At 44.1% G+C, this 27,251-nt stretch overlaps 2 protein-coding genes across 2 annotated transcripts; one reads left to right on the top strand and one right to left on the bottom strand.

Annotated features, from left to right (window-relative positions):
* Window positions 1–340: 340 nt before the first annotated feature.
* Window positions 341–17,415, top strand: DRC2 (dynein regulatory complex subunit 2). Its single transcript, XM_081315809.1, has 9 exons — window positions 341–452; window positions 4,078–4,234; window positions 5,792–5,959; window positions 7,807–7,976; window positions 8,082–8,220; window positions 9,776–9,973; window positions 11,881–12,099; window positions 16,084–16,236; window positions 16,935–17,415. The coding sequence occupies exons 2-9, from the start codon at window positions 4,103–4,105 to the stop codon at window positions 17,247–17,249; spliced, it is 1,494 nt and encodes a 497-aa protein (XP_081171935.1). The 5' UTR covers window positions 341–452; window positions 4,078–4,102; the 3' UTR covers window positions 17,250–17,415.
* Window positions 17,416–18,991: 1,576 nt separating this feature from the next.
* FKBP11 (FKBP prolyl isomerase 11) lies at window positions 18,992–26,967 on the bottom strand. Its single transcript, XM_081315808.1, has 6 exons — window positions 26,732–26,967; window positions 26,298–26,363; window positions 23,525–23,612; window positions 22,091–22,124; window positions 19,651–19,721; window positions 18,992–19,231 (listed from the first exon to the last, which is right to left on the bottom strand). The coding sequence occupies exons 1-6, from the start codon at window positions 26,855–26,857 to the stop codon at window positions 19,014–19,016; spliced, it is 603 nt and encodes a 200-aa protein (XP_081171934.1). The 5' UTR covers window positions 26,858–26,967; the 3' UTR covers window positions 18,992–19,013.
* Window positions 26,968–27,251: the final 284 nt, after the last annotated feature.

Genomic DNA, 27,251 nt, shown 5'->3' with positions numbered 1-27,251 from the left:
TGTTCTACTTTTGTAAAGCTCGGGAAGCTTATTAGCTAGTGGGGGGGGGGAAATATCAAAAGCCTATCCAAAGAATTAACCGCTCAAAATCTGCAAATACGTTTCCACGAAAGGCCTGCTCTTCCCTGAGGCGGTAGCTGCAAGGCTCTCCAGTCTCCCTCTCAATTTCTCAGGCCGGCGCTTTCTCTGCGTCCTTCCTCCCCCGGGGCTTTGTACCAGGCTGGACGCGCTGCTCTTAAGCGCTTTTAAGGCCGTCTTAATGGAAAGCCCAGCAAGGGGGCGCTGTGGCGCTGGAACATCTCCCCGGTGCGTTCCCGGAAAGGGGCTGTTGCTAGGAGACCGGGAAGACGCGGCTTGGAGCAAGCCGACGCGCTCGCAGAGATACAAGGTGGGGCGTGGAGAACAGGAGGGCCGGGATAAAGAATACACGAGCAGGGTCTTTTGGTGGAAAGGTCGGTGCCAATTCGTAGGGCAGGGGTCGGCAACCTCGGCTCTTTTATGACTCATGGACTTCAACTCCCAGAATTCCTGAGCCAGCTATGCTGGCTCAGGAATTCTGGGAGTTGAAGTCCACGAGTCATAAAAGAGCCGAGGTTGCCGACCCCTGTCGTAGGGGAAAGTCTGAGTGTGCGAGTGGGGGGGAGAGTGCCGCTGGTTCACAGTCCATTCCTATTATGGGATGATGACGGAAAGGGGATTTAAAAAAAACAACAAAATACGGAAACCAAATTAGTTTCGTTTGATCTGAATATCTACAGGTCGTTCTCGATTTACAGCAGTTCGTTTCATGACGTTTCAAAGTTACAAGGGCGCTGCAAAAAGGGACTTAACGACCATTTTTCACAGTCACAAGCTTTGCAGCAGACCTATGATCATCTGATGAAAAGTCAGATGCTTGGTAATTGGTTCATATTTATGACCATTGTAGTGTCATGTGATCCCTTTGCTACCTTCTGACAAGGAAAAGTCAATAGGGAAGCCAGATTCACTTAACAACCGAGTTACAAATTTATCAGGTGCGGTTATTCACTTAACAACCGAGGCAAAAAGGACTTAAAATGGGACACAACTCACTTAACAAATGTCTCGCTTAGCAATAGAAATTTTGGGCTCGATTGTGGCCATAAGTCGAGGACTACCAGTACTGCACTTGTTAAGTTAGTAACATGGCTGTTAAGTGAAACTGGCTTCCCCATTGACCAGCTTGTCAGAAAGTCGTAAAAGGTGATTACATGACACTTAGCAATAGAAATTTTGGGCTCAGTTGTGGTCATAAGTCAAGGACTACCTGTATTTGAGACAGGTTTGTGTTTTACCAAGAGTTTTGGCATGCCTCCTGTTTGGAAGGGGAGTCTAGACTGCTGGCCCCTATGGTAAAGAAACAGCTTCTTTTGAGAGTGAATTATTGTGCTGCAACCCCTCACTTCCCTTGGTGCAATTGAAGGATTTGGTCACAAGTACAATTACTTGTGGAAAGTCTCAACCATAATTCAAACTGAGAAACTGTAAGCGTCCTGTTGTTGTTAGTTGCGAAGTTGTGTCCAACCCATTGCGACCCCATGGACAATGTTCCTCCAGGCCTTCCTGTCCTCTACCATCTTCTGGAGTCCATTTAAGCTCACGCCTACTGCTTCAGTGACTCCATCCAGCCACCTCATTCTCTGTCGTCCCCTTCTTCTCTTGCCCTCAATCTTTCCCAGCATTAGGCTCTTCTCCAGTGAGTCCTTCCTTCTCATTAGGTGGCCAAAGTATTTGAGTTTCAGCTTTAGGATCTGGCCTTCTAAAGAGCAGTCAGGGTTGATCTCCTCTAGGACTGACCGGTTTGATCGCCTTGCAGTCCAGGGGACTCGCAGGAGTCTTCTCCAGCACCATAGTTCAAAAGCCTCAATTCTTTGGCGCTCGGCCTTTCTTATGGTCCAACTTTCACAGCCATACATTGCAACTGGGAAGACCATAGCCTTGACTATACACACTTTTGTTGGCAGGGTGATGTCTCTGCTTTTTAGTGAGCTGTCTAGATTTGCCATGGCTTTCCTCCCCAGGAGCAAGTGTCTTTTAATTTCTTGGTTGCAGTCCCCACCTGCGGTGATGTTGGAGCCCAGGAAAATAAAATCTGTCACTACCTCCATTTCTTTCCCATCTATTTGCCAGGAATTGAGAGGGCCGGATGCCATGATCTTGGTTTTCTTAATGTAAGCATCCTTGGTTTTCTTAATGTAAGCATCCTAAACCAAGCTAAATCCAAAAACACTAGGGAATTCTTGGAAGCTTACCATTCAGACAAATCAGCCAACAGTAAACACATAAACATAAACTACATTTATGCACCATTCGGAAAATACAATAAAACGATAAGAAGGAAACAGACAACCAGAAAACATCCTCTTTGCCAACCAATACTCAGATAAGCAGGGATTAGTGCCAGAGAAACAATCTAGCAAAAAAATATCCTAATCAAGGAACTACCAAGGAGAAAACTCTACCCCCACCAATACAGGCATGGCAAACTACTGTATATAAACAAGAGAGCAGACCCCACGCTCACTAGCAGTGATGATGTTACCTCCTGTAGTTGGATAATGAGATGTGTGCAAAAACACCAAGCTTAGAGAGCACCAAGGACTCCATAGAATTACCTCTTTGGTCAAGGCTAATTGGAAGGAGGCATTGATGAAAGCAGGGATTTAGAGCCTGTGTTGTCACAACAGGTCACTTACAAATCTGATGATTGTATTCCTAGTAGTTTTTAAGTTGACTAGCTTATTTGCAGCTTAATTGTGCTACAAAGCCAGGTTGTTTGTCATTTTTAGTAAAGGATTTTATACAGTAATATAAACAAATATACAGGTTTAAAGGAAAGAAAAAGAACAAAGAAAAAAGTGCTTCTCATAGCTTTAGGACCTAAAGAGTTCCAGTTGTAAAGCTTGGAAAAGGTTGTACAGGTAGTCCTCAACTTAGGACCACAATTGCTGACTCTCTGTACCACTTAGAGAGGGCTGTAAAGTATATAGGTCTAAGCGCTATTGCTATCGAGTCCAACATTTCTGTTGTTAAGTGAGACATTTGTTAAGTGAGTTTTGCCCCATTTAAAAACATTTCTTGCCACAGTTGTTAAGTGAATCATGAAGTTATTAAGTTAGTAACCCGATTGTTAAGTGAATCTGGTTTCCCCATTGACTTTGCTGGTCAGGAGGTCGCAAAAGTGATCACATGAACATGCTGTGGAACACAGCAACTGTCATAAATACGAACCGGTTGCCAAGCATCTGAATTTTGATCACATGACCATGGGGACGTTTCAAAGGTTGTAACTGTGAAAAATGATCACAAGTCATTTTATTCAGTGCCATTGTAACTTTGAACAGCCATTAAATGAACTGTTGTAAATCTGTATAGGAGAATGTGATATTTCAAGTATCCACTTCTTATAAATCATCAGCAGAACTTTGAGTTATGGAACGGACCAGAGTGACACTCAAAGAAGCAATTGTAACACTACTCTAGAGTCACAGCTCCTTAAACTGGTTCCATTCAATAATTTGGCCAAAACATTAGCTGATGCTTCTGATATGTTCAAGTTACATTGTATGACAGTAGTTTATACAAGTAGCAGCGTAGTATTTGGAAAATGGTTTCAAATCCTAGCTCATCTGCAAAGCACGTTGTTATCTTTCTGTTTCTCAGCCTGAACCTCCTCACAGGGTTATGAGAATGAAAAGGTGGGGTGGGGAAAATAATATACTATGTCTAAATATTTTAAAAGAAAGTGAGGATAATTATATATAAAGAATGATAAACAGACAGGATTAAAGGAATGAGTAATATAATCATTAACTTAAGAGATGTATAGTAGCAACTTGATTTAGCAATCAGAATTGTATTTCTTAGCTTAAAATGGGATTTATCAATTTAATACTTTCCAGAAATGTTAGCTTAACAAATCCTGTAATTTTTAGACAGGATATGTCCAACTCAGAAAATATAATAGGAGTGCAATTTGATACCTCTAGATGACAATATACTGGGAAATGGCTTTAGATCAATTTTGTTGACTTGGGTCTTTCCTCTATTTGACAGATCTTTCCATCTTCTAAGTATAACCATGCCAAAAAGGAAGGGACCCAAACGGCCTGTACTCAATGAAGAAGATCGGTTGCTTATGATGCAACAAAAGCTGCTGGCTGAGGAGGAAATGAGAAAGAAGAAGGAGGACATGTTGGCCCAATTTCTAAAGGTACTACTCGGTACTCAAAACTTAAAGAACACCATACTACAATGAAGCCAAAAATAAGGGAGGCATACTCTGCTCTAAGGAGAGGATTGTAGGGCCAGCAAAATGTCCTGCCTTCTATCAAATGTGATTGATGACTTTACAATATAGAAATAGTATTTGTGTTAGATATATAAAGATAAAGGTAAAGGTTCCCCCGTACAAGCGTGCTAATCGTTTCCGACTCTAGGGGCCGGTGCTCATCTCCGTTTCAAAGCCAAAGAGCCAGTGTTTGTCCGAGGACGTCTCCGTGGTCATGTGGCCGGCATGACTAGATGCCAAAGGCACACGGAACGCTGTTACCTTCCCACTGTAGTGGTCCCTATTTTTCTACTTGCATTTTTACGTGCTTTCGAACTGCTAGGTTGGCAGAAGCTGGGACGAGTAACAGGCGCTCACTCTGTTACGCGGCACTCGGGATTCGACCTTCTGATTGACAAGCTCAGCGTCCTAACCCAGAGCCACCGCGTCCCTATTAGATATATAAACTTGCTCAAAATCAAAATTCATGTGACAGAATTCTCTCTACGTTATAACTGAAGCAGAGCATTTCATTGAAAGGTGTATAGTAGGTATCATAAAATAGTAGAAGTGATATTGATAAATGAGAGAAGGATACCTTGTAGTCCAAAATGTTTTATGCAAACACATTAAATATATAAAAAAAGAAATGAGCAACATTTTTAGATATACTTTTGGACCTCAAGTTTTGATTAGCCTGTGACAGAGTTTCAAAGTAATGAGGTGAATTGAATAAGAGGTGATTGTATAATAAAAATTTATTTGATGTAAAAAAAAGATCAGAAATAGATTAATGGTTCAGAGGGATATATATAAGACAAGGAAGGGTAGGTAATGCCATTAGTGTTTACTGAGAACTCACAGTCTTATTCACATGGAACTTAAAATGTTCAATCAGTGGAGTAATATTTGACCCAGAATAATATCTAACATTTGTTAAGATGATATAATTCCACTGAGGGGGATTATTTTCACTTTCCCCTTGCAGCTTCTGATGTGCCATCAAGCTCTTCTCTGGTAGGAATTCTTTGGAACAGCGTGCAAAGGACTGGCTTAAAGGACAGGGTGCAAAGGGCTGGAGAGGCTAGGAGACATTTTCACTGTATAAACAAATTTCAGCTTACATGGCAATGAAATTCACCCTTCAAATACTAGGCACCCGTAGGGAAAAAAATCTTTGAGTGAAGATCTTTAAGTCTGTATTGGGATTACAGAACCAACAAATATATGTTTATATTCTTTGAGTGCATATTTGTTTCAGTTTGTACAAGAACCTTAACCAGACAAATGTAGCTAGTTTGATGAAAACAGTTTTTCATTATGAATTTTGCATGGCCGTAACTGCTTCATTTCCACATATTTTCCTCAGTAAAAAAATACTCGGGACATTTTGATCTTCACAATCAGCTCCGTTGAATATTTAGTCACTGTCTGCATTGTCTAATTGATTCGTGGGCAAGCTCTGGGGGAATGCAGTATAAGCTCTGTCTTGCATTTCAGGAAAAGTTGGCCAAGGAGGAACGCAACAGCTCGGTGAATCTGCATAAGATCACCTTGCAATGGCGCACTGTTCTCCGTGAGGTCAAGGCCAGGGAGCTGCGTAAAGATATTGAGATTCTCAGTCAGACATTTGAACGTGTTGTGGATTGCAAAGACAATGTCATTAAGGTGAGCAGCTATCTGTAAAAGAAGAGTGTATCAAGCAGTTGGGGATACTCTTATAAAAAGGCAAGGCAGGTAGGAATAAAAAGAGCCTTGGTGGAGCAGTGAGCTAATGCCTCCTTAAGTAACACCAGCTGTCTGCAAATAGTGCAGGTTCGAGTCCCACCAGGCTCAAGATTGACGCAGCCTTCCATCCTTCCGAGGTAGGTAAAATGAGGACCCAGATTGTTGGGGGCAATAAGCTGACTTTGTAAAAATGCCGCTGGGGGGGGGCGAAAGCCCTAATAAGCAGGCACATACATAGAATGAAGGCTATTGCTAAGCACATTGATTTGTGCTTATATTGTAAGCCGCCCTGAGTCTTCGGAGAAAGGCAGGATATAAATGGGATTAAAAAAAAACTTGTCAAATTCTCTGACTATATGGTGTTATGCAAAAAGAGTATGAGCTGTGAGAACAAATTGCGTACCTTTAAATAAAAATTGTTCTCGGTTGGGATCATCTTGTGCAGTATTTATCTCTTTCACAGATTTTGGTCAACTTTCAGGGATACACCCATCACAAATGGTATATACAGTGAGGAAAGACAAGATTTAATAATATAACAGTGTGCTAGCAAATGTGCCGAATTACTTTAAGAAGCTTCTCTGAAAAATAGAGGTCCTTACTATCTGACATAAAACGGAGATAGGTAGTAGTTTGCTTCTGTTCTCTGCATTTTCAAGCACAGGAGACCAGCAATATAACGTGTTCCCTCTCGTCTGTCTGAAGTTTAATTTTAAAATAGGCACAGTTATTCCAGGCTGTCTTAGTACATTGTCCCATTGTGAGGCTTGGTCCTCTCTAGAAAAACAGAAAAGGGACAGGAAGTGCAGCACTCCAATTGTGTGGAGTTTTGCCACACAAGCTCATCATCAGGAGCCAGCGTGATGCTCTTCAGGAAGAAGCCATGAAAGACCCAAGGGTGCTTTTCAAAAGGCAGCTGTCCTTGTTGTGTTCGGTACGGCGACAGATGACACGGAGACTGGTATGGGGTTATTCTGTTTATTTCCAATACACGTGGTTGAACTGACCTCGCATGGCCCCGGTATCCCTTATATTTCCGGCAAGTGCCGGCCGCTAGCCAACCCCCTGGCTGCAATCTCCCGCCTTGCCTCAGACACCCAACCCGGTGTCCAGGAGTTCCCGCCAGCCGGATTAGCCAATCACGAGGCTGGACAGGTACATACAGAACAGTCCTTTCTTGGGGGTTTTTTTCCCCTGGAAAATGTTTGGCTTCTCATCCAAGAAGCTTCTTCAAGTCAGAACTGAAAAGGTTTCTTGGATGAGAAGCGAAACGTTTTCGAGGGGGAAAAAACCCCCAAGAAAGGACAGCTGCCTTTTGAAAAGCACCTTTGGGACAACCGTGACCTGGATGGTTGAAAATCTCCATAGACATCAAGCCATGGAAGAAGCAAGGCACACGTCAGTAGGAAAGTATGCCATTACTTTGGGACCACCCTCAGAAAACTGGTGACCATCAGCATAACCCATCTTTATGGGTTTAAAAAGGGTCCTCTGAAGTTCAAAATAATATAATTCCAAAATGTTTAAAGCTTCAGTGGGTAACCTCCCACACTTTCAACTATCCTGGTAGATAATGTAGCTTGTATGACTACTATTTTAGTAGTATTATCAGTATGGGGAGCAAAAAAAATAAATCAGTATACATTATATACATTTGCCTGCCTGATATAATTGGCCTGACTTGACTACTGTAGATTTCTGATTCGTTTTTTTAAAAAAATGCTGATTTCTGTAGTTGTTTCAAACCTGCTTTTTATCCGGATTTTATGGTTTTCTTTGTCTTTCAGTCCCTTGCTAAAGACCTAGCCGAAGCAGAAGCTCAGTACACCCATGCTCTACGCAGCCACTTACACAACATAGATCAACTGTTGAAACTCCAGAACTGCCGCCTGGGCTACTTAGAAGAGGATTACCAGACAGAGCTGCAGGCGTTGCAGAAGGAGTTTGACACGGAGAGGTAGGAATGTGAGAAAAGAAAGGACATAGGGTTAGGGATAGATAGCCATGGGGCCTTGCTCTGTGAAATTCTTGATGCTCATAGGACCATTTCCGTTTCTGCCAGGAAGTTAATCTTAGAACATCATGACGAGGAGAGTCTCTACCTCCAGGATGTATTGTTAGCAATGGAGCAGAACTTTGCCGAAAATGAATATGAAGCCAGACTTGACTTCCAAAGCACACGAGATGATGTCAAAAATAAGGTGTGAGTTAAGATAGGGGAGCAAACTTATGAAATTTTTATATTTGCTGATGAATGGGGGAATCTGTCCACAATTTAGAGCAGACAGATGAATCTGCAGGGGGGAAAAAAAACTTTACCCGCAGGTTTTAGTAGTTGTATAGCCCTTAGTTTTTTCTTTAGTGAAGTACTGACATATTGATATGGCAGTCATTACCTGTGACCAGTGCTTTTTTTTTGTAAAAGAAAAAGGTGCCGGAACTCACACATGTTATACAACCTGCCTTGCCTACCCTACAAGGTTCCATCCAAAAAAGGTGCTGGAACTCCGTTCTGAGCGTTCTATGAGAAAAAAAGCCCTGCCTGTGACAATGTTCTCTTTTTCTTGAGTGTTATGGCTTTATTGAGTATTATCTGAGAATTATATTTCTGTTATATACTGGTGTGTTGATTTAGAAAGGAAGATGCTAGCAGGAAGAACTTGGCGTTGTTTGCAATAATCAACCCAAGACATCCCATCATGGTTCTAAACAGATCAGGTGTTTGATATCAGGCATCAGTACCTACTCTAGCTACAGTGTTTGTTGTCTCTTGCTTATTAATACTCAAATCTATATTCTTTGCTAGGTTGTTCTTTCTCCAGTGCATTGTCATCATAGTTAAGATACACTGAACTCCAGGCTAGGACATATTGGCTAGATTAAACTAAGCCATGGTGTCTAGATTAAACTAAGCCATGGTGTGGTTTTCATACTCATAATTTAGTGTATTGTATGAATCCAGATGGTGTCAACAGTAGTTTTTGGCTTAAGAAGTGTGAACCTGGCTGATTATGACATGTTCAGTTAAATAAAGATTATGGCATATTCAGCTAAACAGAACAGGCTATGTTGAAACAGACTATGTCTGTACTCAAACTACTTGAAGGAAACTCAACAATGTTTTTGTTACTTCAAGCCGATGTGTATAGTTGAACTCTGTAGCTGAACTGGGCACAATCTGTTTAAAGATTGTGGGTTCGTTCGCTGGGTTCATATCATTGTGTGACCACGATGTATTAAAAACAACTACCGTTAGGAGTGTTCATGCAACACAAAATCTATCATGCTACAAACTATATTGATCAAATCCTCACAGCTTGCCAAACCAAAACAAAAGGGCTTAGTGTGTTTTGGGAATCAAGACACTGTAAAACCTGGAGTAATTTCTGCTCTAGCATTATTTTCTGGTCCTCTTCTAGATAATGTGAGTTATAACATGAGACATGAGCTAAAATTGAGGGACTACGAAATATGCTAGTAGCTCGGAAATCCAAACCGATTAACTCACTGTGGATGCTGTCCTTATTGCCAGTATTTTGAACTGCATCGCAAGGAATAAGGGTTCTGCTAATAGGACCCGAAACAATCGAACCAATAAACCGAGTCTATTTTCTTGTCTCTGCAAGGAAGCTGTTGTTTTTTTTCCCCCTTGAGAAAGATCACCTGATCAGAGACACGATTAAAAACTGCAGGTGGTTGGAGAACTCTAAAGCTGGCAGGGTGGGCATTTGCTGACCCCCTTTTCGCCTCCTGCAGAACTTGGAGGACAAACATTACCTCCGCATACAGTTAGAAGGAAAAGTGGAAGAGCTGTGGAAGCGCTTTCAGCAGGCTTTACGTAACTACACCGAAGCGACGGAGGACCGTAAATTTGCTTTCGAAGCTCTCAAGCTGAGGGATGAGAGGAGCACCAGGGAGATAGAAATGCAGATGAAGAAGCTGCAGAAGATGCAGGTAAGGTTTCTTCCTGGAGGAATCCGAACCAGTGACTAAAACCGCTTCAACTGTGCAGGTGACTTTGCAACCATGTTTGAGCAAAAAAAAAAATTTTTTCCCTATCGTTGAGTGAGACATTTGTTAAAGCGAGCGTTGCCCCATTTTACAACCTTTCTTGCTTTCCGTTGTTAAGTGGACCGCTGCAGTTGATCAGTTTGCAACCCGGTTGTTAAACGAATCCGCCTTCCCCATTGACTTTGCTTGTCAGAAGGTCGCAAAAGGCGATGATGAAAAACAGGTCAGAAGCCACGTTTTGCAGTGCCATTGTAAATTTGAATGGTCACTAAATGAACTGTTGTAAGCCGAGGATTACCTGTACTACCCCCCCTCCCCCCAATATATTTATCTATATTTTCACACTTACTAACTTCAGGGAGCCCTCTCCGTGTTCAACTGTCTCTACCTTTGTACTTCTGTCCTGGCGTATTGCAGAGGATTCTGTGGCATCTTCTAGGCCAGGGCTTTTCAACCAGTGGCACGGGTACCACCTGTGGTACATTGGCACCTGGCAGGTGGTACGCGACCATCCTAGAAAAGTGGTAGCAGGGGAGGGAATGAACTGAACCGGTGGCAGCACCGCACAAGCCTGAGTGAGAGATGACTGGAGCTGCAGGGCTGTCAGGGCTCAGCGAAAGCGCCAAGATCAGCGCCAGGCTCCAGCTGGAGCTCGGCGCTGTTCCTGGCGCTTCTGAGCCCAGAAGAAGCACCGATCAGCTGGAATGTTGCAGCATCTCCAGGGTCTTGTGATTTACATTCAGATGCTTGGCAACTGGTTCATATTTCTGACGGTCACAGTGTCCCAGGGTCATGTGAAGTGACCAAAACCTGCTGCAACCACCCAGCAGACAGGGGGAATAAAAACCAAATACCCCCCACTCCACCCCTGCTGCCAATCCTCAACAGAAATGCTCATAACAATGAAAACCTCGGACAGGAGGAAGAGCGCTGCTGGGCAGGCAGGCAGGTATCTTACTCGGTTGTGGCTTGGGGGGGCACTGTTTTCAGTGCCGTTGTAACTTCAAACAGTCACTTTAGCAAACTGTTGTAAGTCAAGGACTACCTGTACTTCATCACTTTTTTCCTTTTTTGGTCATCAAGTTTTTGACACCTTGCTAGGCGACTGGTGGTACTCGGATGTTGCCATATCCTAAAAGTGGTACAATGGGTGAAAAGGTTGAAAAGCCGTGATCTAGGCATTTCCAATGAGACGCCCATCTGGACCTTATTATCATGCTGCATGAATTCAGAATACCTCCTAAATTACAGTGCACGTTGGGCAACTACCTTTTGAGGATTTTTGTCCAGAGTTGCCTGTTTTCTTATTGATGAACTGCTGATCAGCTTTCCCATACCCACAAGATCCCATTGGGAAGCGGTTTGGAAACCACACCTGCTGATCATTTTTTCCTTCCTTTTCCCCCACATAGTGCATCTCTTATCCTCGGTGTCCCCGCTATAAAATTAGCCACAATGCCTCAGCCTGTGATTTCTTTGACGTATAATAGCAGTAGATAGCATGTCTAAACCTGCCATTTAACTGCATTGCCAACTACTGTTCTATTTTTCAACTTATAGCATCGGTAGAAAAACTTCCTTTTAAATCAAGGACTGCATTTTGGATGTGGGGACTAGTGGTGGTGGTGGTGGGGGGGGGAATCCCATTCCTGTGATAGGCAAAGCAACAGTGGCCAAAGGATGGGAGCCAAAAGGCGGCGCCAAATTTGTAAGAATATCTTTTGTTCTCTTTCTCTCTCTGTTCCTTTTCTTTGCTTCCCCTCCCCTCCCCCCCCCCCCGGCCTGTTCCCTGTCATAAGATTGCAAAAAAGTGTTCTGTGCTCTGAAAATATTCCTTCTGTGGTCACCAGGATCTCATTATCACTCTGAAGAACAAGATTGTGCTCCAAGCCAGGGAGAGCGAGGAGCAAAACCGGCGTGTTCGTGATGAGAAGGAAGTGGTTTTGAAACAGCTGCAGAAGCTGAAGAGCCAGATGAATCGGGCAAGAGCTAAAGCCCGTAGCAATCTGGCTAAGCTGACGAAGGAAAGCAGCGCAACTCTCAAGGCCTTGGAACACGTGGTGGGAAAGGTGGGCTCCTCCGTAACTAATTCAGGGCACTCTTGGTTTGAGATGATTTCCTCTCAGAGGGTTATGACCCAGGGGGGGTTCAAGGCAAGGCAGGCCTCTAGAGCAGAAGGCCCCAACCTTTTGGGCACCAGGGACCAGTTCCGTGGAGAGAGGTTTTTCCGCAGACCGGAGGGGGCGTGGTTTTGTGTCCTGCCTGCATCTCGTGGATGGAGCTTTGCTTGTTTGTGTGGACCGGTTGCTGGCATGCCGCAGCCCGGTACCGATCCACGGACTGGGGGTTAGGGACCCCTGCTCTAGAGCAGTGCTTTATTTATCTCAACAAATGATCCAGTAATGGCCCTCCAACAACCGGTAAGGCTCCACCCTCATGCTACCTTAAGGGCAGCCACCCTCAGTTCCCCCCAAAAAACAACAGCCCCTATAGTACAAATAAAGTCCCCAGAGTAGGAGTACGATCACAGGGCAAGGCCCAGGGTTCCAAGTCCGGTGCACAAGGCAGAGTCCAGGCACAAGACAATGGCAGTCCTCAGGGCAAAGAAAAGGTCCAAGGCAAGAAGCAGCTCCAAGAGTAGAGCAGACCAAAGGCCAAAAGCAGTCCACAAAACAAGGGTGAGGTCCCAAGACAAAAGGCAAAGAGCCATCTTCCAAGTGAGGCAAGGCAAACAGGAACAGGCGGAGTGTAAGCCAAAGCAAACAACTGCTCATGGCAAAGACTAACCCCTCATGGCTTCTCCTTAAGTTACTCCCCTCCAAGTATTCCTTGTGAGGAGGGGTGGGGCGGCCTCCTCCCGATTAGCCTTGCAGCCCTTCTCTGGCCTTGCCTACACTCCGCTCTCCTTGCGGAGTGGAGGAGGCAGCTCCACTCTCCTTGGATCTAGTGGAGGAGGAGGCAGCTGTTGCTCCTCAGAGGGGACCTGATGCCTATCAGCACCACTGCCTGCCCTCTGTCTGCGAGGGCAGGCAGCTCTCCTTCTGATCGATCACCTCCCCTAATGCCTGAAGGACAGGGGCTGAGGACAGCATCGTCCTCAGCCCCTGGCCTCTCCAAAACCTGCCAAGGGAGACGCGCCATCCCTGTCGGACGGTCCCAGTTCCAACTCCTCCTCCTTCGAACTGTGCTCCAAGGGGGCCATGACACAGAGGCTCTTAAAGCAGAGATGGAAATAAAAGTGTGCTAAAATACATTAAAATCTGCTTAACTTATACACATTATACAAGTAGTCCTTGACCTACAACAGTTCATTTAGTGACTGTTCAAAGTTACAGTGGCAGGGGAAAAATGACATATGACAGTTTCCTCACACTTATGACCGTTGGGGCATCCCCACTGTCATGTATTCAAAATTTGGACTTCCCACAAAACTGTAGCACTTGAAACCATCAAAGTACCCCTCATTCCTCTCCCAGCATCCAAAAGCCCAGCAGCATTTATCATGCTGGATGAAAGACACAGCGCTCAGCCAAACTGAAGTACAAAAGGGAAAAAAGGAATACATTAATTGGGATTTTCAAACTCGAGAGAATGAAAGATAGCTGGGGATTCCTCCAAAAAGAAAAATCTGTGCGGATGATGGATAAGTAGTAGCAATGAAGATCTTGGCTACATTTTGGGCATGTCATTTTTATTCATCATTCCTGATAAGAGTTTTTTGGCTCTTAGCGGGAGATTGGTAGGCAACAAACTTTGGAGCATGTCTTGTTTGTCTTGAATGTCTGAAAACGTTTCCAGATATTATGTAGCACAAAAGCTGTCATATATTCTTTACTTGCCAAGGAACTGCTGTCATTTCTAGTTCTTTGGTGTCTGTGACGGATGCATTTCCAAAGATGTATTTGTCACATTGTCATATGTGCTCTTTAAATAAGCAATTTAGCAGCCTTAAAATTCCATTTAAGGGAAAATATGTATCAATGTGTGAAAACTGTGCAAATATCTAATTCTGTCTTCCATCATCTTGGGAGTTACTTTCAGATACGAAGGGTAGCCAGAAAGGTAACACCCCACTAACAACTTTCCAAAGCCTACACTGCTTGAATGAAGAGCAACTGAACAACCATAAACATTATAGCAGCTTTAAAAGCCTAATCAAGAACATATTTTGGTTATTATTGAAAGTATTGGCTTAACTTTTAAAATGTTAAGTGGCTTGTGGCTTAGTCTATCTGAGGGACTTCTTTCTTGATATCAGCCAGTCCAGAAATTTTGGCTGGCCAAAAAGACTCTTTAAGGATGCTCCACTTTAAGAAGCCCATTTCTTAGGTCTGTGAGAAAGGGCCTTCTTTTGCATTGGTCCTACACTAGGGAATGTACCTGTTTTCCTTCATCTTTAAAAAAGAATTCAAGGCCTTTCTCTGGAACTCGGTCCATGACATTATTAATAATGTCATGCATTTAGCCTTCACCATTGACTCCTGGTGACTGCCTAGACCAGGGCTTTTCAACCTTTTCACCCATTGTAGCACTTTTAGGATATGGCAACATCCGAGTACCACCAGTCGCCTAGCAAGGTGTCAAAAACTTAATGACCAAAAAAAGGGAAAAAGTGATGAAGTACAGGTAGTCCTCGACTTACAACAGTTTGCTTAGTGACTGTTCGAAGTTACAGTGGCACTGAAAAAAGTGCCTCCCCAAGCCACAGCTGAGCAGGACACCCGTCTGCCCGCCCGGCGGCACTCTTCCTCCTGTCCGAGGTTTTCATTGTTGTGAGCATTTCTGTTGAGGATTGGCAGTGGGGGTGGGGTGGAGTGGTGTTTGGTTTTTATTTCCCTACCCCTCTGCTGGGTTGTTGCAGCAGGTTTTGGTCACTTCACATGACCCTGGGACACTGTGACCGTCATAAATATGAATCAGTTGCCAAGCATCTGAATGTAAATCACAAGACCCTGGAGATGCTGCAAGATTCCAGCTGATCAGCGCTTCTTCTGGGCTCAGCAGAAGCGCCAGGATCAGTGCCAAGCTCCAGCTGGAGCCTGGCGCTGATCCTGGCTCTTCCGCTGAGCCCTGACAGCCCTGCAGCTCCAGCCGTCTCCCGCTCAGGCTTGTGCAGTGCTACCACCAGTTCAGCTCATTCCCCTTCCCCGCTACCACTTTTCTAGTATGGTCATGTACCACCCGCTAGGTGCCAATGTACCACAGGTGATACCCGTGAAAAGCCCTGGCCTAGACTAATCCCTGCAGTTTTCTTGGCAAGATCTTCAGAAGTGATTGACATTGTCTTCTTCCTAGGGCTGAGAGATAGTGACTGGCACAAAGTCACCAAACTAGCTTTGTACCTAAGATGGGACTAGAACTCAAGGTCTTCTAGTTTCTAGCCTGGTGCCTCAAGCACTGTACAAACTGAGTCTCTATTAATATTAGTTCTGGTTTGAACTTTCTTTTATATTTGGATAACTATTGTCAGTCTCCTTGAACATTCTATGAGTTAGAAACAGAACATAGATAGACAGATATGATGCTAAGAGAAAGTCAGGAGTTATAATTCCTAATTAATTACTACATTACATGTAGTCCTCGACTTACAACTGGTTGCTTGGTAATGATTCAGAGTCACAACTAATAAAAAAAAGAGAATCTGATTTGAAATTCTGAGAGGCCCCCTCTGTGGTCCTTACCATGACCAAACTGCGTGCTTGGCAACATGGTTGTTTGCAGTATCCCATGGTCACATGACAATCTTTCTGAAAACCAGCACTTCCAGTTTTTGGCAAAACCTCACCCACAGCAAACCATTGGTTTACTTAACTACCCTGGCATTTTCTTTGCAACTGTCGTGTTCACTGAACAACCACTGCAAAAAGATCATAAAATGGTTTCACGACCCATTACAATGCATGACCAATGGGCAATGGGCAAGCTCCATTGCAGTCATATGTCAAGGACTACTTGTATTCCATTGACTCTCTTAAGCTCCAGCACTCTGTAAATGCACTGTGCCGAAAACCTAGAGAAAACCACACCCAATCATTTTTTTCCCTGTGTTGCAGGCGGAGACAATTCTGCGCCTGGCTGAAATGTGCCGTAGGCTGGAGTCTGAGGAGGAGAAGGTGTTACCATTTTACTCAAGCTCCTTGAATTGGGAAGAACAGAAAGCAGTCGATAAGTTGGCTTTGGAAAAACCAGTTGAATCACTTGCTCAGGTGAATCGTCTGAATTCAGAAATGGGTGGGATACACCTTTGTCTTCTTGGTTGCCACACGGAAGAAATATGTCCTTGGATTATTGTTTGGAATAATCCACCCCTATGTTAAACTTAGTCTGCATCTTCGGGGTTTATGGGTTGGCATTTATTGTGCTTCTCCCAGGAGGGATGATAGGATTGAGGCAAAGACTCATGGAAGCTAGTAGGGTTTCTTTTCCTGAATTTACACCAGCTGCTCAGAAGGATTTTCCTTGGGACCTTGGCTGAAGAAAAAACAGTTGAGCCCCATCCTCTTTCCTGATCCTCAATTACCAATAAATCTGCTTTTCATAGGGGAAAATCTGATTCAGATGATATGATGGCATTTGGTTACAGTTTGACTCACTAGTATTTGTTCAGAATTTGCCTCTGGCCTTTTCACAAAAGGCATTTTGCTTTCCCCTCTGCAAAAGCAAATTTATCTGAAGTGCAACTTTTCACTTTGGTATCGGGCCGTTACCCACCTAAAGGAAACTGGTCTTTATAATCTTTCTAGTGGTTGTATATTTTCCGCAAGGATATCCCAATTTAGAGTTGGCTTGGGAACTGCAGGTTTCACACAGCACACACTAAGCTGGCATTTTTATGTAGGCAAATTCTTGAGCACTCAGTAATGTAGTTCTTTGCAACCAGTCAAGGCTTTTCAACATTTTATAGATGATGCTGAACTACGTGGGTCTGGAGCGCTTTTGGCAAAGATACAACAAGGTGAGGTTGGAACAGCTCTCGCTAGAGCGGACTAAAGATGTACTGATGCAAGACAATTTTAAGTTGAGGCATCTTCTCAAGCAGTACTTGGATGGCATCTCAGTGAATGATGAAGTCCTGAGCCAGGTGAATCCTCTGATGATAATTAACCAACCTACAGCTGTCTCAGATGGGTCTCAGGCGGCACCGGCCAGAGGATCCCAAGCCAAGCGGCCCATCTATAATATTATAGAGGCAGCACATGAAGTTTCACATATCCTCTGAATCGACATTTGGTGACTTCCAGTGGTTCTTTTCTGTTAACACAGCTACTGGGCACAAAGAAGAACCAGTCCATTCCAGTTACAGTCTGTGCTGGGCCCTTTTTAGAAAAATTCCCACAAACTGCCATTAAATAATTAAATAGTAACTAACGTGTCCTGCAGCTTTTTCTTCCACGGCCAATTCAATCCAGACTCCTGTACAATGGAAACTGAAGATATAACCCATGACTATGTGTAAACTTTGAAACACCTCTGTCTCTCTACCTTTGCAGAGTTGACATTTAATAAAAGCTTTTCCCCTCCCCCTTACCATACCTTCTTTTTCCTCTCAAACCTCTTATACACACTGTGTTTAAAATTCCCCTTTCAAGAGCTTGGAACACTCCACATGAGGTGGTGGGAAGTAGGCTCTGTGGATGGAAACTCTACGAAGCTACTAAGGAAAACCCAACAAGGACATTATTTTGACACCTTCACAACCAGAGCACTCAGCCTTGAGCTGCTGAGATGATCTTTATTCTAAGGCAGGGGTGTCAAACTGCCGGCCCGCGGGCCGGACGCGTCATCCCAAAACTGCGCCCACCCCATTGCCGGCAATGGAGAAAAAGCTCTGATACGTTGCATGACGTCACATGACGTCGCAAGTTTGACATGTCTTGTTCTAAGGTCTTGTCTATCTTATAAACTTATACTTTATACCAATGTAATTGGGGTAGTTGTCTCAGCTACAGAGCAGTATTATCTTGACACTGGTGAGTCAGTTATTAATCTCTCACTATCCTTATACGTTCTCAAGATTTCTTGGGAGATGAACACCAGGGTAAGTTTGGACTGTAAATGGGGTTCGGTTACCTGCTGCCATTTAAGTCCTGTGGACAAATTCCCATCACTCTCAGGCAGTGCAAAGACTTGTTAAATATACCTGAGGAATTGTAAAGCATTCTCTTATTTTTAACCATTTTGTAGTATGAATGTTTAAGTAAAATCTATACTACAAACGCATATGATTAATAGATGCCCCATACAGACTTTCTAGGGGCGCGGTGGCTCAGTGGGTTAGGATGCTGAGCTTGTCGATCAGAAGGTCGGCAGTTTGGCGGGTCGAATCCCGAGTGCCGCGTAGCAGAGTGAGCGCCTGTTACTCGTCCCAGCTTCTGCCAACCTAGCAGTTCGAAAGCACATAAAAATGCAAGTAGAAAAATAGGGACCACTACGGTGGGAAGGTAACAGCGTTCTGTGCACCTTTGGCGTCTAGTCATGCCGGCCACATGACCACGGAGACATCCTCGGACAAGCACTGGCTCTTTGGCTTTGAAACGGAGATGAGCACTGGTCCCTAGAGTCGGAAACGACTAGCACACATGTGCGGGGGAACCTTTACCTTACAGACTTTCTGCAGTGACCACTTCTTGAGTTAACATGTTTATGTAAAGAACACTCAAAATCACTCTTCTGTGCCATTTACTTGATTAAATCTTGTACAAAGTATTAGATCAGCCTTTGTGGATCCAGAGTTTCCTTAGAAGCTCACTGGCTAGAAGGAACTGTAGCTGTGGTCTCACATCTAAAGGGCAATACAGTGAGGAACATCGAACTAGAGATCTGTGCAGTGATGGGAAGTGGTTCCCCATCCTCAGCCTTTTGTGCAAGAGTTATGTCTAATTAAGTTGTTTAGATACCGTGTATGTGTGGGAAACAGTATGAGCACTCCCCCCCACACACACATTCCAGTGGGAAGCAATGTTGAAAAAGATAAGGAACAACTTTATTTCTTTTTGGCCTTATTTTTCTTCTCTTCCTTGAGTTTCTTCTTAGATATTCGGGGCATCTGGGCTTTCTTGTAGAGGTAGTAGCCAATCAGTCCCAGCAGTGCCAGGACAAGCCCAATGCTCAGCAAGGGGAGTATATCGCTGAACAGCTTCTCCGAGTAATTGGCTCTGGAGAGCTGGATTAATTCCACCTCAAACTGCAGAACTGCATCAGCTGGAAAGAGAGGAAATCTGTGAAACAAACCTAGAAGATTCTAAGAGGTTACCCAGTACCCTCTCCAGGCAAACTAAGCCTGGAAGTATTATTTTTGCGTTTGCATGTCTCCTGGGCTATCCTTTTGTGCGTTTCCTTCTCGCCAGAGTTTTGTAACATTTTTTTTTCTTAAACCCTCCCCTGGTTTACAAAATAAAAACTGCAGCACAGATGTGGCTTTATAATATTACTTCCTAAATGCCCACCGTCAATTCCTTTCCAGTCTCTCTTTCCTGGCCCAGTGAGAGAAAAAAGTGTCCAATCAATATTCCAAAACAACAGGACTGGACATCCTTGTCCAAATGGTGCTAAGTATCTGGCTACCTCCTGCCCCAGCAAGCTGACCGGCCATTAAATAATTGCTGATAACTGGATCCTACCTGGTATCGCTGGTGGGGAACCTCTTTTGCCGTATGCCTGGTGAGGAGGGATAGTGACTCTTCGTTTCTCCCTGCCAGAAAACAAAGTGAGTAAAGCCCAGGCCAGTGCTCATAAGATACAGGAGCACAAGGCTGTTAGTTTCAGTGGGATTTTTGCCAACCGATCACCTCTAAGCTAGGAAAAGATTGCAGCCTTCAGCAAAACAAACGATGTCCTTGAGGGGGAGGGGAGGGGCAGTCATGGGGAAAACTGAACAGACATACTGGACCAGTTTTATTCTGACTGGATTGCCTGTTTCCAAGTGTAGAATGACATTTACATAACTGGAAGAGAATTTTTGACTTTGATAACGTGCTTCTTGAAATTAAGGCCTGGAGCACCTTTGAATATTAAGATGGGACCAGAAAAAATTGGTGAGGGCTTGCATAAAGGTCTGAAAGAAAACTACCGTATTTTCTGGCGTATAAGGTGACTTTTTAACCCATGAAAATCTTCTCAAAAGTCAGGGGTTGTCTTATACGCCAGGTGCTGAAAGTTTAGGGACAGGGCTGGCTGGAAAACCTGGAGCGGATCTCCCATTTGGTCTGTGCAGGGAAAGCGGGACCAATTGGAGAAGAAGCTGCAGTCTGTGATTTTTTACAGGCTGGGGTCTGGGCGTCTTTCCTTCTAAAGTTGAAGAGCAGCTGCAGTCTATCCCAACTTGAAAGGCAGGTGGGGAATGCAGCAGCCAGAGCAGCTGCTTAGCCCTAAGGACACATTTGACTCAGGAACTGGGCGGGCTGGCTGGAAAACCTGGAGCGGATCTCCCACTTGGTCTGCACAGGGAAAGCTTTAGAGTGAATTAGGAAAAGTTTAATTCACGTGCACTGTTTTATGTTTACATGTTTGATGACAAACAGCCTTATGTTTATAAGTGACAGTTTTCCTACTAAGTACCTGCATGTCATAAGCATTTGAATTAAAATTACCATATTAAAATCAAATCTGATGTTTTTTAATTTTTATTTAGTGTGCATTGGAAGAGTATAGCCCAAACCCTATAATTTAACAGGAAATGTAGGGGGTCATCTTATATGCCCAGTCGTCTTATACGCCGGAAAATACGGTAAATGAGGGGTTTTTTTCCCCCCCCCAATAATATTTTGTCCTCCATGCCTCTTAACTTTGTTTTGTTTTTCTCTGTACATATTCCAGTCTGTAAATCTTTGAGCGTCAGGCTAGAAAATGGGAGGAGATTCTGAGTTGTAGTCCCATCTAAGTAGGCCAGGCCCCTCTCTCAGCTCTAGAAAGGAGGCAATGGCAAATCAGTTTTGAAATCTTACCAATAAAACTGCAGGGACTTGTCCAGGCAGTCACCAAGAATCGAAACTGACTCGAAGGCACCCCTTGTCATCCCCCAAATCTTCATCTTTGGCAAGTGACATCCTTTACTTCACTGTGCTTGCCATGTTTCATTTTTGCAATAGTGGCGAATGTCTGTAGCTTGGGTGTAGGATGAGGGTGAAGGATCCTCCTCCGAGCTTGTGGGTTGGTTTCCAAATGTTTTGTTACCAGGCTAGGTAACATCTTCAGCGGAGTTCAGGCAATGTCAGTGTCAATAACTTGTGTCGCTGACACTGATACTGACAACCCCTAAACTACGCTGAAGATGTTACTTAGCCAGGTAACGAAACATTCAGAAACCAATCCACAAGCTCGGAGAACAAATCTTCACCTCATCTTTTATTTTTTGATTTTATTATAATTTTTTAATATAAATCTAAGCAGTCCAGAGTTGAGAGTTGGGCAGCGTGCAGTTAAAATATTACAGTCAGATGTTGAGACTGGATTTGGCATTTTTAGCCACCCATTGAGTCTTTCCCAAGGACCTGGAACAGGCAGATGTTGTTTGTTAAAGGTACTGTTGCAGAATGTAGGCTGTTCCAAGTATAACTGCTTTCTGCAGTTCTGATGGTGATTTTCTCAGTGCCGATTATGTTCAAGTGGTGCTCCAGATAGTTTATTACTATTGGTGCAATTTTTGCTTTATTATTATTGTTCTTGCAAACACCTTTTCAGCCTCTTTCCATTCTCTATTGATCATTGCCCTTTTAATACTAGTTTCTCTTTGATGTCCGTCTTTATATAAACACAAGAATGGGAACTATATCATTTTCCAGCTGTTGAATTCCCATAAATTCTAGCAATACAGTCTCTAGTAAGGAATGCTGTCGACTACAGCATTATAATATTTAAAGAACCAGAATTTTTCCACTGTGGTCTGAACAAGTAACTAAGAAAAATATCTCTGAATGCAGACAATGCTTTTGTTTATCACTTGGAAACTGCAGCACGTCTTGGCTCTACTCAGAAAACAAACAGAATTTAAAACAGAGGTTGCAGGCTTGATTGAGTATAGCAACTACCTATAAAGATTTCCAGTTACTGGAAGTTACTTACCCAACACACATATTCAGCAGACCTTGTTCTAAACCTGAATTGGGAGGGGAAAAAATAACTTAATTAGAAGCCTTTCTGGGGTTTTCCCCCTAGAACATTCAGATCCTCTAAAAGGAGCTCTTCATATTAAAATAATAAATCTCTTGTTTAGTTATCAGAACACAGGTTGAGATTAATCTATCAAACCGAAAATATAAATAATAAACAGGCAAGAAAGTAGGGAGCCTAGGACAAAAAGAATGGCATATATAAAACATGCCAATCACAATCTTATACAGTCCCACAGATGACTACTGTACTTAGCTTCTGCTGGAAGTCTTCTAAAAGAAAGCACCGTGCCAGATTTGCAGGATCTAATGCTTTTATCATTAAAGATTTCTTCTAATCTTCAACTGAAATCTATCCTTCTACCTTTGAAGTATGTTGAGTTTGGGTCTTCTTCACGGCCAGGTGCTTTCCATCAATCCTTGAGGTAGTATAAAAAGATACTAGTGAAATGTGTGCTAACTCCTTGCCAGCCCCTATCCTGTCACAGGCAAGATGTCAGCAAATACTGCTGTTCTTATCTAAACAATACAGAACAGATTAAGGGAAAACAACAACAACTGGTGGCTACCTCTTGGTTTTATTTCCATCTCTTTCCTACCAAACATCAGCAGTCAACAGGAAAACATCCACTAACCATTCATCACAACATTGGATGGAGTTGGGGAGGAGACGGGTTTTGCCTGATGGCTAGGCCAGCAGATTTAGCCATATGTCAAAACATCTGGTTTAATACAAGTATTTTGCATGGATACCATTCAGTGGGGGACTTTTAAGGCACAGTCAGGCTCCATTCCTTTTGATATTCTAAAAAGGCGTCCAAAAGCAGCCTGAACAGTGTATAAAGATGTGGGAAGAGTTGGAAGCAGCAGAGGTATAGTCATCACTCGCTCTCTGCGCTTCACCACGCAGTTTCAATGCTGCCATCGTGAGCGTGATGAGGGGAAGGAGGAGCATATCTGCACTAACAAGAGAACTTAGGTTAATCCCACCTCCAAAAGTGAACTGAGTGCAGCACCACCTCAACAATCTGTAAAGCATGTCAGATTGTATCCGGAGCAAACCCAATGTTAGGATAAGGGAGGAAACACTGCCTCAGCACTGCTACAGCTAAAGACGACTGAAAGTTCTTTGGTATAGGCTGGGATCAAATGATGAAATCAGGCAAGGAGACATTCAAACTACTTTTGGGGCAACAGGAATAGTGTCATAGAGAGAAAATACTTACTTAGAGAAGGAACAGTAGCAAGTATGTTTCTTTGGCCAAAGACTATTTGTGGACCGACCCAGAGATTTTTATTTCTTCCTACTGCTTTCCTTGGCACGTCCCTCAGCCAAACTAAGCATCTTATACTAAAAAACAGGAGAACATTAAGAACAGAGGTCTACCTGGTATGACTTGTCTTTTGCCCAACTCCACTTGCAATGGATCACGGGAGAGTGAGGTATCAATAATGCGGCCATCTTCAAGAGTACCCTGTAAAAAAAATATCCTTAAACTGAGGGGTGTGTGCACATATTTCTAACATCAAGCGGCAGTTGATGTTCTAACATCAATTGCCCTTTCCACAATTGTTTTGTTTTAAATCAAGATAAAGTGCTGAAACCTATAACTTTGTAAGAAATGAAATATCACTATCTCCCATGATGAAAAAGTACGGACAGCAACTTCATGCAGGTCAATTTAATTTCCTATCATACTCAAAACAAAAATACTGTAGGCGAGCATGGGGTACCATTTTAGGAGAAGCCATTTTTTCCTCTATAGTCACAGGGATGTCTTTTTCATAATAGCATTTCCTGCAACTAATAGCACGGAAGTTCAGAATCGTTACTTTTATCCATATACAAAACTACGTAATCAATTTATGAATGGATAATTCCCACTGTGGTAAATGGTGCTCCTTTTCTTTCAGATGATTAGACATACTAATAGCTGGTTATGATGCTGCCCTAAGCAAAAATTATCCTTTTTTTTACATACTGATATTTGGATCACATGATACTGATATCATGGCTCAGGGCATGAAGATAGGAGGCCCCAGAGAAGCGAACTGTCCATTTTCCTGCTAGGATAAGGTATCTGAAGATGACTTCAATTCTTATTTTGTAGATCTCTGGGTTACAAGTGATAAAAAAAATTGCTTCAGAATAAAGCCAAGTCCAATGATGCACAATATACTCTGACTAGCCTCATAGTTACTAGTAATTACAGTTTGTATTGAGTGTTTCCACATTCGCTTCAAATATCTCCGCTCATAAAGTATTGTAGCAATTTAAACCAGAGGTTACCAGGCCTCTTTACATAATTGCATAAAAAAAGTGTGGGCATGGACTCTTGACAGGATGGGTTTCCTGCCTTTCCAGAGCAGAGACTTTCCTATTTTTAATCTTTTCATCCATTTGCCTACTTTAAACCTACTTCTGCACCTTTAACTGGCATAGCTCTTTTGCATTAGTATTATAGACGCTTCATCCCATCCCATCCTAATAGCTACTTCCATCAACCTTGGCTAGGAACATTTAGAGATACAGGATTAACTACGCTGCATGTTGCTTAAAAGAGCTTATAAAGCTACAACCCAATGCTTTTCAAACTTGGTAACTTTAAGATGTGCGTACCTCAAATCCCCGATGCATACTACTGGGGAATTCTGGGAGCTGAAAATTTAACGTTGCGAAGGGGTTTCTTTTTAGATTTTTATCCTGCCCTTTTTTTTCAACTCAAGAGGCAAACGTACCAACACACTGACTACTATTTTCCCCACAACAACCCTGTGAGCTGAGTTGGGCTGAGAAGCAGTGACTTTATTTGAAAAACAATGGCCTATCAGATGTTACTACATTCCTAGAATTATAACGTTCAAGGAGTTACTTAGGCCAGGCCCTACACCCTGGCTTATGCAGGAATCTAAATTAAAAAGGTAAAGGTTCCCCCTGTCCAGTAGTGTCTGACTCTAGGGGGCAGTGCTCATCTCAGTTTCCTAGCCGAGGGAGCCAGTGTTGTCCAAACAAAAACCTTCTACAGGTGGTCCTCGACTTACGACAATGAGTCCAAAATTTCTGTTGCTAAGTGAAACATTTGTTAAGTGAATTTGCCCCATTTTACAACCTTTCTTCCCACAGTTGTTAAGTGACTCACTGCAGTCGTTACCGGTAAATTAGTCAAACTTGTTAAATAAATCTGACTTCCTGACCCGGGGACTCTGCAACCGTCATAAATATGAATCACTTGCCAAGTGCCTGAATTTTGATCACATGATCATGGGGAATGCTACAACGGTCATGTGAAAAACTGGCCATGTCACTCTTTTCAGTGCCGTTGTAACTGTGAACGGTCACTAAACAAACTGTTGTTAAGTCGAGGATTACTTTTAGTTAAATGGCGCTCTACCTCCCCTGAACACACTTAGCGAAGGAGAGACCGCTTCCTCCCCCCCACCCCCACCCCAGGACCAATTATCAGAGACGGTGACAGGCTGTCACCCAAAGTTAGACGACCTCACATTCTCCCTTTCATTTTATGGGGGTTAATATAGAAACTTATGGAATATGATTCTCACACACTACGGCCACCCCAAGTTACGTGTCGGGCATAAAGCCTTCCAAAACTTCCAGAGGGCACGTGCAGTTTGAACGGGTCACGAACTCAGCCTTCCTCCGCCTCGGTCTCGCCCCACGCCACGAGATTGGAAGGGCATTCCCTAAAGCCGCCAATGCCTCCTTAAGTAACCCCAGCTGCCTGCAATTGTTGGGGGCAATTAAGCTGACTTTGTAATAATGCCGCTTGGGGGTTGTGTGAAAGCCCTAATAAGCAGGCATATACATAGAATGAAGGCTACTGCTAAGCTTGTAAAGCCGCCCTGAGTCTTCGGAGAAGGGCGGGATATAAATGGAATTAAAATAAAAAATTAAAAAAAAAATCCCCCCCTCTCTTCCCCCTCCCCCCCCGCCTCGGCACCCCACAGGAAACTCCACGGACTTTCGAAACTTCCTCCTTAATCTCGATGTGTGTTTCCGACAGCAGGAGGCGGAGCCTTCGGAAACCCCACCCACCAGTAAGGGAACCCCGGGCGGGAGAAGGCTGTGCTGACGTGTGCGTGTGGCTTCGCCGTGCTTCCCGGCGACGCGCCTCCCCCCCCCACCCCTGGCTTTAACTCACCGTGTAGTGGATTGCCACAGTGTCGCCTGGCGCCGAGGGCTCCGCGCAGCCTTCAGGGGGCGCCACCTGCGGAGGAAAACGAAACACTAAAACGAAACACCAAAACAAAACCCGGCCAGCTGCTCATCCTCTCCTGGGCTGAGGGGAGTGCGGGTGAAGACTTTGGCCGGATGGCAACTTTTCACCCTGGAGACCCAAGGCGCAGAGCTCCGTGCCAAGCGGCTTCTTTTTTTCTCGCCCTTCCTAATTCGCCCGCGAGGCGAAGGATTCGCACGTGAGGGAGCGGCCGGAGCGGCTGCGCGCCGGGGGAATTCTCTCCCTTCGAGCTGTCATTTAAGCAGCCGGAGGCCCCGAGGCGTGCCGGCTTCTTTCTTCCCCCCCCCCCCAAAGCAGCGGAGTCAACGGCGGCGGCGGCGCCTTCCCCGCACACTTACCAGGGTTTCAATCTGCAGCGCCTGGAGCGGAGTTTGGCTTTCGCTCGCCTGCTCCCGCTCCTGACCTCTCGCCGCACAGCTCAGGAGGAAGGCGAGCAAGAGGTTGCCGTGGAGCCGAAGTAACATAGCGAGGGGGAGACGGAGGCAGCTGGGGGCAAAGAAAGAACAAGCAGCAGCCACCGCCGGGCTTGTACCTCAAGGCAAGGGTGCCTCCTGGCGCCGCCCCTTGCTGCCCGCTTCCCCGCCCCAGAGGGAGGAGAGAGCAAGCGGCCCCCCCTAGCAGCGGGAGCGAGAGGGGAGACGGGGGCTTTGAGCCCTAGCTCCGTCCAAGAAGTAGTCCGATGCAGCCTTCGGCCCTTCGCGATTCATTTGTAGTATTTAGTATTTATTATATTTGTATACCGCCCTTCTCCCGAAGGACTCAGGGCGGTGAACAGGGCACATATAAAAATACAGAATACAAAAATTAAAAAAGAATTAAATAGGAGCCCGAGCTAAAACAATAGATGGTAATAAAAAA

The sequence above is a fragment of the Vipera berus genome (assembly GCF_964194415.1).
Source record: "Vipera berus genome assembly, chromosome: 2".
In the NCBI taxonomy this organism is placed as follows: Eukaryota; Metazoa; Chordata; class Lepidosauria; order Squamata; family Viperidae; genus Vipera; species Vipera berus.
The sequence above is the reverse complement of the archived record's forward strand: the minus strand, read 5'-3'. Positions and strand labels throughout refer to the sequence as shown.